Raw genomic sequence first — 9,878 nt, 5'->3', positions numbered from 1 at the left:
GGCTTTTTTCTTTTTGCTTATGTGGTGCTGAGGAATCAAACCCAGGGCCTCAGGCATGCAAGGCAAGCACTCTACCACTGAGCCACCTTCCCAGCCCCCAGACTGGCTTTGAACTGCGGTCCTCAGATCTCAGCCTCCTGAGTAGCTAGGATTATAGGTGTGAGCCACCAGCGCCTGCCCGGCTCTGTTGTGATATTTTTCGTACATGCATATAATAGATTTTGAGCAAATTTACGCCCTTTATTATGCCTTCTTATTCCTCTTTTCTTTTAAAAGTTTGATGGGTTTTATCATTCTAGTTTCATAGAAGTGTATGAAGTACTTCATATACACTGATGAATTGCTTTGTTTTGAGTGTCTTGGCTCATATTATTGTCTTTTCCTTTTCCTTTGCACCTTTCTGGGGAAGGAGGGTCTGCTGCATGGTAGGAAAGTGCTTGCCCACTGAGTCACACCCCAGCCCCTTACCACTATCATAAAAGAAATGTCAAAGTAAGATTCTAAAAACTAAAGTAGGGGCTGGGAATATGGCTTCGTGGTAGAGTGCATGATTCAAGTCCACAGTACCACATAAACAGAAAAGGCTGGAAGTGGTGCTGTGGTTCAAGTGGTAGAGTGGAAGCCTTGAGCAAAAGCAGCTCAAGGACAGTGCCCAGGCCCTGAGTTCAAGCCCCAAGACTGACAAAATAATAATAATACACATATAACACACATCAGTGTACTGTTATAAATAATAAGACAGAAATTTCCAATTGCCTGACAAATTTCTTTTGGCTCTGTCTCTCCGTGATTCAATTGGAGATGATGGGGAAAAGAATCTGATATCCTCACCTACATGGAATGCCTATGCCAAATATCCTTTCTACCTTCCCAGGAGATAGGCACTATTACCTGTCTTAGACTAAGGAAGAACTAAGAGTCCTGCATGCTGAGATTGCAGGCATGTACACCATACCTGGCTTCTCAATCGCTTAACTGTAAATAGGGACAATATTTTTCGGAAGGTTCCTTAATTTTTCTTTCCTTTATCTATTTTCCAGTGCTGGAGATCAAACCCAAAGCTACATGTATTCCGGGCCAGTGCCTGCCTGTCTCTGTCAGTGCTGGGGTTTGAACTCAGGGTCTCACGCTTGCTAGTAGACTGGCTCTCTACCACTTGAACCACACCTCCAGTCCCATTCTTGCTGATTATTTTTGAGACAGGGTCTCAGACTGGCTTTAAACCCTGCTCCTCCTCCTCCCAGCCTCCTGAATAGCTAGGATTACAGGCAAGAGCCACTTGCATGCAGCTTTTCCTTTCTTCTCTTTAAATAAGATAATAAGTGGCAGCATTTTGCAAGTCATCAAGAGCCGAGTGTGAGTACAACACGATTGTTGTATAAGTGACGTTTTAAGTTGTGTGTTGCCTCAGACCTGACTGGCAAGTTTGGGTGAGGGGGCTGGACGTGTTCAGTGTGTCCCCACTGACTTTTCTTAGGGATCTGCCCACGTGGCTTCTCCACTTCTCCTAAGTAACCCTGAAACTCAGAAAAAGGGTTACCAACTGACCCTCAAATCGCCCTGATGGTGTGATATTGGGGGCACTTGAATAAATGAACAGATAGTTCTCAGGGCCTGCCTCCCACCCCAGGGCCCTTCGGTACTGCACTTACCGGATGGCATAGTGGCACACCAAGTACACCGCCTGGCGCCACGTGCTGCCCCACACATCAATGCTGCTGCAGGTGTGGACAGCGCAGCCCAGCCGACTGGAAGACGCCCACACCATCTGACGAGGCAGAGAGAGGGGCAGGCTGAGAAGGACTTGAAGGGGCCAGGGTCCTCAGGGTGGCATGGCTGCGGGACTCAGTCCCCAGTTGGGGCTACCGGGAGGTCTTCCTGGAGGAGGCTGTCTTCCTGTCCCAAGGGCTAGAGGCACTTATACCATAATAGGGTGTTTCTCTAGTCTTCCTTCCCTCCCTCCCTCCCTTTTCTTTTTCCTCCTGCTCTCTCTTCCTCTCCTCTTGTTGTTGTTGTTGGTCGTGGGGCTTGAACTCTGGGCCTGGGCTCTGTCCCTCAACTCTTCAGCTCAAGGCTAGAACTCTATAGCCTTTCTGGTGGTTTATTGGAGATAAGAGTCTCAAGGGCTTTCCTGGCTTGGCTGGCTTTGAACCACAATCCTCAGATCTCAGCCTCCTGAGTAGCTAGGATTATAGGCATGAGCCAGCAGCACCCAGCCTCCTTGTTTGTTTTGTTTTGTTTTTTAGGTAGGAGGGTCATGAGTCCCAGGCCAGCTGGAGTTTGTTCTGCATCACCCTGGGTCCTGGCAGAGGGTACCTGGGTGTAGTGGGCACACACAGGGCCGCTGCAGCGCCAGGGGCAGTGTGGGGTACAGTCCTTCGGGGCTGGGAATGAGTAATGCCGCCTCTCCTCCGACCAAGACTTGGCGAGATCCACCACGGAGCGGTACCTGGGGAGGAGGAGGACCGGAAGCTGGAGGGAAGCTGAGTTTCCACTGAGGAAAGTGGCCCCCACTCTGCTGGGGGCCAGGGCAGACTGGCAGAAAGGAGAAGATGGATGTTTTCTAATGTCTTTTGTTGTTGTTGTTGGTTGTGGGGCTTGAACTCTGGGCCTGGACGCTGTCTCTGAGCTCTTCAACTCAAGGTAAGTGCTCTACCACTTGAGCCACAGCATCACTTCCGGTTTTCTGGTTGTTTATTGGAGATAAGGGCCTCACGGAGCCAGGTGCCCGTGGCTCATGCTTGTAATTCTAGCTATTCAGGAGGCTGAGATCTGAGGATCACGGTTCAAAGCCAGCCCTGGCAGGAAAGTCCATAGGACTCTTATTTCCAATTAACCACCAGAAAACTGGAAATGGTGCTGTGGCTCAAGTGGTAAAGCAGTCGCCTTGAGCTGAAGGGCTCAGGGACAGCGCCCAGGCACAGAGTTCAAGACCAAGAATAGTAGGTAGTATTACAGACAGTCAGGAGCCACGGGCTCCTGGCTCATCTCATCCTTTATCCTGCCTTGGCTTCTTCAGGTCACTCTCCAAAACAAAAAGGGGGCAGTTATTTCTCCCCCACCCCTTGTTTGCCATCTCTCCCTTGCATAGGGAATTTGTCTACCCGTCTACCACTTATTATACACAGCCAAGCCTCACGCACAGAGTAAATACTTAGTGTATGTTTGTTGAATGACTAAAGGAAGGAAGGATCAAGTGTTACTCACCGGCCAGAATGGATGGAGAGGTTCTGGCCCACGTATCTCATCAGCGGGGAGGGCCCGTGGCCCCAGATGCATTGCGTGGCCCAGGCCTCAGCAGACCTGGCCAACTGCTCGTCCCAGACCTGGGGAAAGGAAGGCTGTGGAGTTCTTGGAGGCAAAAAAACAGGACAGGGTGCAATGAAGCCCAGGGATCTGGGGCTGGGCCTCTCCCATATCTTCTTGAACTGGACAACGAGCCCACTGGACAGATTGTGAAACTGAGGCCTATGATGATTTTAAGGTCAATTGCAAGTTTATCCCAGAGCTAAGGTCCTCCTGATTCCAAGTTTGAGGCCCTGTTGTATTTGCTGGATCTCATTCATGCTGGGGGCCCTCAGCGCTGACGTGGGGTCCCAGGTGTTTATTCAAGAGTTCTCAACAGAGCCGGGCGCCGATGGCTCACACCTGTAATCCTAGCTACTCAGGAGGCTGAGCTCCAAGGATCCAGATTCAAAGCCAGCTGGGGCAGGAAAGTCCGTGAGACCCTTACCTTCAATGAACCACCAGAAAACCGGAAGTGGCACTGTGGCTCAAGAAGTGGTAGAGTGCTTGCCTTGAGCTGAGGAGCCCAGAGACAGCACCCAGGCCTAGAGTTCAAGCCCCACAACCGACAGACAAACAAACAAAAGTTCTCAGCAGTCCCAGGAGGAGGGAGATTACTGACTATAAGATTTTATTTATTGTATTTTCACTGCAGATTTATGTCAGCATTAAAAACTTTTGTGGAGCTTTGGCTCAAACAGTAGAGCACCAGCCTTGAGCAGAAAAGCTAAGGGTCAGTGCGTAGACACTGAGTTCAAGCTAGCACAAATATGCAAAAATAATAAAAATAATAATAATTCAAAGCAAATACATTGTATTCAATGTATACTATGTAGACACTGAGTTACCAACTTAAGGGTAGAGCTGGGATGGAAAACAATAGGAAGAGAATGACAGAAGGAGTGACATTCATCAAAATGCCTTGTACTCATAACCTGACTTCTGGAATTGAACCCTTCTGTACAACTTGATAAAAAAAAAAAAATTTGCCGGGCATTGGTGGCTCACGCCTGTAATCCTAGCTACTCAGGGGGTTGAGATCTGAGGGTCGCAGTTCAAAGCCAGTCCAGGCAGGAAAGTCCGTGAGACTCTTATCTCCAATAAACCACTAGAAAACCAGAAGTGGAGGTGTGGCTCAAGTGGTAGAGCGCTCACCTTGAGCTGAAGAGCGCAGGGACAGTGCCCAAGCCCAGAGTTCAAGCCCCATGACCGACAAAAAAAAAAAAAAGACTGAAATTTGTGAAATTTATGTAATCACTTAATCACAATAAAAATAAATTTTTAAAAAAGCTTTTTGTTTTTAAAATATGAACATATGAAAAACATTCAATCTATCAGCTATCCAAGGGAGGCCAACTGGAGAGGTACGTTCTCACCCATGCTTCTCCCCACCCCCACCCTGGGCAATCAGCAGCATTGGGTGTCTTCAGAAATACTCAGACTTGTGCCAACAGATATACAGAGACAGATATGTGCTATTGACAAAGACAGCGTGCATCTTGTTATGTACTTTCCCTTGACAAGTCTTCCATCCTAATGATTCTTTCACCTCAGTGCCTATGGAGAGAAAACATTACAAAACAAAACAAAAAAAGACTTATTCCCAGCTGAAGTATGGTGATGCTCACCTATAATCCCAATGCTTGAGAAGCTGAAGTGGGAGGATCCCAAGTTAGAGGCAGCCTGAACAACATAGGGAGATACCATCTCAAGCAAAACAAAGTAAAACAAGCAAAAACTAGCTTGCTTGCTTCTTTTTGTTAGTAGGGGGGCTTAACCTCTAGGCCTGGGCATTATCCTTGAGCTCTTCAGCTAAAGGCAAGTGTTCTACCACTTGAGCCACACACCACTTCCAGTTTTCTGGTGGTTAACTAGAGATAAGCGTCTCATGGACATTCCTGCCCTAGGCTGGCTTTGAACCAGGATCCTCAGATCTCAGTCTCCTGAGCTGCTAGGATTACAGACATGAGCCACCAGTACCTGGCTGTTTTTTTTGTTTTTAATGCCAGTCTTGCGGTTTGAACTCTGGGACTGGGTACTGTCTCAGCTTTTTCACACAAGCCTAATGTTTTACCACTTGAGCCACAGCTCCATTCCAAGTTTTTTGGTGGTTTATTGGAAATAAGAGTCTCATGAACCTTGCCCCAGCTATCTTCAAACTGTGTCCCTCAGATCTCAGCCTCCTAAACAGCTAGGATTACAGGCATGAGCCACCAGCACCAGTCTAAAACGAGTTCTCTTTAGCTCTGAGGCCCTGGGATTTTTTCTGAGGCATTATTTGCTCACTTAGTAAACACTGACCAGCATTTCTTGGTACAGGGGGACTCACTGTCTCGCCAGGAAATGAAAAATCAAACAATCCTGAATGACTGCAGTCCTGGGGTATGAGAATTCAGAGACCCCACCTTTCTTGGGACTTTAGGACTGAGATACACTTAATCAGGCACCTGTCTACTTTTGTAGGTGGATGTCAATAGTGAAGAAGATATTGGGGTGCCAGGAGGAGCCTAGGCCTCTGCTAGGGTAGCCTGAGAGGAGAGGGGGTAAACTGAGGAAGTAGTATGCTAAGCAACACTTGCTACCCTCCCTGGATGTCATCCCCAGAGTCTTTGGGGGAGACTTCTTGCTCTCTCCATTCCATCTAAATGCAATAACTACACACTTACTGTCCACACTCACCATAGGTCCTCAATAAAAGCGTCATGTATTTGCAAAATGTGTCAGTCTAGGTGTTCACAGATGAATGAGTCAGACAAGCAACAAATTAATAACATCCCCCACCTTGAGAGCCGCCTGTCCTGGGGTTCTGGTCCCCACCCGTCCCCAACAAAGACCTCTTGATGAGACACTCTCAGTCTATCTTGTTGGTATTTATTTTTCCCCAATCCCCTCAAAGGCAACTCCTCAGCCCCATAAGAGGAAGGCCGAGTCCCCTCTGTCCTCTGAAGGCTCCCGGAGGACCTACAGCAGGAGTGAACACTGGCACAAAACTGTGAGCACAGTCAGGTTCTGAGCCACAGAATCACGTGGCATTTGCCTTGGAGAACGTGCACTGGCTATTTCTTTTCCTAAGAAATTTCTTTTCCAGAAGTCCCCCCATACGCCAGCGGGCTATTGGTTCAAGCTGGCTGGGGACAATGGCCTTAGGGGGTAGAGATAAAGAGCAATGCTCTCTCCCCTCCTCCTACCTGCAGTCTGGCTTTTTGGAGGCTGGGGTGAGAGACACCAGCCTTCTTCACTACGGGGCTCCTAGTCAGGGCTCCACCTGAGATCCCCAGGTGCCTGACTGTCTGTCTGTTGATTGTCTGTCTGTCTGTCTGTCCCCAACTCTGCCTCCACCCGCTGCAGGGAATGAAGGATCTGGGTGTGTCTAAGCAAATCCTTGAGCAAAGAGACAATGGCAAAGGGAGCCATACCTGCCCACCCCCTGCGGGTCCCCAGTGGGAAGCCAACTCCTAGGCCGGATTTTGGGTGGTGACAACTTTAGCTTTGGGTAGATCTGACTTGGAATCCTGGCTGGGTGACCTTGGGAAAGAAAATAATTCTCTCAATCTCAATTTCTGTTTTTTCTTTTCTTTTCTGCTTCCCTTCCTCCCTCCCTCCATCTCTCCCTCCTTCCCTTCTTCCTTCCCATCCTTCCTTTCCTTTTTCCTTCCTTTCTTCCTTCCCTCTTTTCTTTCTCCCTTCCTCTCCCTCCTTCCTTCCCTCCTTTCCTTCCTTCCTTCCTTCCTTCCTTCCTTCCTTCCTCCCTCCCTCCCTCCCTCCCTCCCTCTCTCTTTCTCCCTTCCTTCTTTCCTTCCTTCCTTCCTTCCTTCCTTCCTTCCTTCCTTCCTTCCTTCCTTCCTTCCTTCCTTTCCTTTCCTTTTATGCCAGTCCTGGGGTTTGAACTCAGGGACCGGATGCTGTCCCTTTGCTTTTTTTTGCTCAAAGTTAGTGCTCTCTCACTTGAAGCACACCTCCACTTCTAATTTTTGATGGTTAATTGGAGATAAGATTCCCAGGAACTTTCCTGCCCAGGCTGTCTTCAGATCCTCAGATCTCATCCTCCTCAGTAGCAAGGATTACAAGAGTGAGCCACCAGTGCCCAGCATAAATCTGTTTCTCAATTTGGGAAACAGACTCTTACGAAGGAAGAGGGCTAGATGTAGTGCCTGGGGCTAAGGGTTCTCCCAGTGCCTAGATTCACTGAGGATCTCTGTATGGTGGCCTCAGTTTCCTCATCTCTGAAATGGGTGCACTAGTTCCCCACCCTTCCTGCAGGTCCCAGACATCCAACATGGCTGGTGAGGCTGGTGGATGGCACAGCTCTTCCAGGCCAGTGACTCCGACCATGTGAACAGCTGGCATTTGCTGGAAGGGTGCTGGGGGCGGCACGGGAACTCACCATGTACTCCATGTTGGCGGCAGGTGGGTACACGCTGGCTCGGATGTGGTTGTGGTAATCCAGTAAGGCGCTCATGTCCCTGGCAGAGATGTGGCGCTTCCGGCGATAGCGGGGCCCCAGGCCACTCAGGGGCCCCACAGCAGTGCCCTGAGGTTGGGCCAGGGCCACAGTGCAGTTAGGTATCCTCAATGCCCCCGCTGTCTGGCCAACCCCGAGGAGCAGGCCTGCCAGAACCACGGTGCTGGGCAGCAGGACCATAGCTGGCTTGGATGGCACGTCTGTCCGGTACAGTCAGAGTTAGACTCTGGAAGGGACGGGAGTAAGAGCACCAGCCCCAGAGGATGCCCCCCACCCCCGGGAACTGTGCAGAGCCCTCCCGATCCCCAGCCTCCCTCCTCCCTTCCTCGGTGGACTTCAGTGGCTTGGGTGTGAAGAGAAATGCCAGACAGCGGTGAAGCCAGGCTGGCCCTGCGGTGGGATGGCACCACCACATCAAAGCGGCTCCTGTCCCACCCTCCCAGGAGACAGACAACGTCCTCGCCAGCCAGACACCCTATTCACCAGCCCCTCAAGGCTGGGCTCAGGCACTACCCACAGAGGAAGGACCAACTTTCACAAGGCACAGAGCAGCCCCCTCTGGTTCCAGGACATCATGATGACAGGATGCCAAGGGACTCAGGGAAGAGAGGATGGCAGGGGCAAAGAAAAGGACATTGAAGAGCAGAGAGAAAGAAGACATGGAGAAAAGGAATAGGGATGAGGGAAAGAGAAGAGAGAAAAGAGAGGGGGAGAGGAGAGAGAGAAGAGAGAGGAGACAAGAGAGACGAAAGAAAGACTGATGGAGAAAAAAAGACTGATGGAGAAAAAAAAAGAAACAGGAAAACGGGGAAGAAAGGCAAAAGGAAAAAGAAAACAGAAGAGGAGAGAAGAGTGAAGAGGAGAGGAGAGCAAAGAGAAGGAGAGGAGAGGAGAGGAGGTAGAAGGATGTCTCAGGGAGCAGGCAGTAGCCGGTTTTGGGTGTGGGGGCTCATACCAAATCACAGGCAGCCCCAGCAGGTGGCAAAAGATAGCAAGGATGCTGGGGACCTTTGCAATCTCCCTGGCTCTCCTGGCAGCTCAGCGACTTTAACAGTCCTGGAGGAGTGGATGGCATCTGACGTCCTGGCCCCACAGCCCCCTCCCCTTCCAGCCCTGCTGGCTTGAACAGGGAGATCCCGCCTGCTGCCAGGGATTTATGGCTCTCTCTCTCCCTCCCTCCTTCCCTCCCTTCTTCCTTCCCTCCCTCTCTCTACCTCTCTCTCCCCTCTCTCTCCCTCCTCCCCCCCCCTCTCTGGCTCTGATTCTCTGATGTTCCTGCTTCATCCTGGACCATGAGGGGCTGGGGCTGAGGAGCAGGACAGGAGTATGACAAAAGGGTGGGAATCTCCTGTACCTCTGGGGGACCCCAGCCCCACAGGCCTAGCTCTGCCTTCCAGATCCTGACATGTTAAGGATGCCTGGCATCCTGGAAGTGTATTCTCAAGTTGTCCCTAGGCAGCCCCGAAGTTGAAGTGGGTGGTAGGGCAGGTAAGAGGTAAGGCTACCTGGACTCATGAGCCAGGCTCTGGTCTGAGAGCTTGGTGTGTGTGTGTGTGTGTGTGCAAAGTGTGCGCACATGCACCCGCACACACACACACAGAGGCTCTGCCAATCCTAAGAGGCAGGCATTGCACCTCTCCATTTCATAGATGAGGAAATGGAGAACCAGAGTAGTTCAGCCTGGAGTGAACAGGGCTGGGATTCAAGTCCAAGTTTGATCCCAGGACTTTGTGGATATGTGGAAAAGTTGCCACTTTTGGAACCAAATACGGCTGCATGAGGCGGAGGGGGACCTACAGGGGGCATTATGATGCCACATAAGCTTAGCCTCAAGTGGCATGGTTCATTAGGTCCATGGCTCTGGGTTCAAATCCTCTTTACTGCACTCGCTACACAACCACAAGGTATCTCAACTATTTTGTGTATTATCTGCCAAAATGGGAGAAATCATGGTGCCTACTTCTTCGCATTGTTGTAAGAGGAAAAGATTGACCAGATGTGGGGTTAGGACAGAGGTTGGCACCCAGATAGTGCTCTGTGTGTATGTGTGTGTGTGTGTGCGTGTGTTGTGTGTGTGCGTGTGTGTGTGGGGGAGAGAGAGAGAGAGAGAAAGAGAGAGAAAAGAGAGAGA

At 50.2% G+C, this 9,878-nt stretch overlaps 1 protein-coding gene across 1 annotated transcript in view; it reads right to left on the bottom strand.

Annotated features, from left to right (window-relative positions):
• R3hdml (R3H domain containing-like) overlaps positions 1–7,927 on the bottom strand; it is a 9,527-nt gene extending 1,600 nt beyond the window's left edge. The window contains exons 1-4 of the mRNA XM_013010799.1: positions 7,670–7,927; positions 3,208–3,326; positions 2,317–2,449; positions 1,653–1,768 (exon numbers count right to left, since the gene is read on the bottom strand). Of these exons, the coding sequence (XP_012866253.1) occupies positions 1,653–1,768; positions 2,317–2,449; positions 3,208–3,326; positions 7,670–7,927 (626 nt within the window). The remainder of the gene's footprint in view (positions 1–1,652; positions 1,769–2,316; positions 2,450–3,207; positions 3,327–7,669) is intronic.
• Between the last annotated feature and the right edge of the window lie 1,951 nt (positions 7,928–9,878).

Source organism: Dipodomys ordii, unplaced genomic scaffold (genome assembly GCF_000151885.1).
Source record: "Dipodomys ordii isolate 6190 unplaced genomic scaffold, Dord_2.0 Scaffold13, whole genome shotgun sequence".
Lineage (NCBI taxonomy): Eukaryota > Metazoa > Chordata > Mammalia > Rodentia > Heteromyidae > Dipodomys > Dipodomys ordii.
The sequence above is the reverse complement of the archived record's forward strand: the minus strand, read 5'-3'. Positions and strand labels throughout refer to the sequence as shown.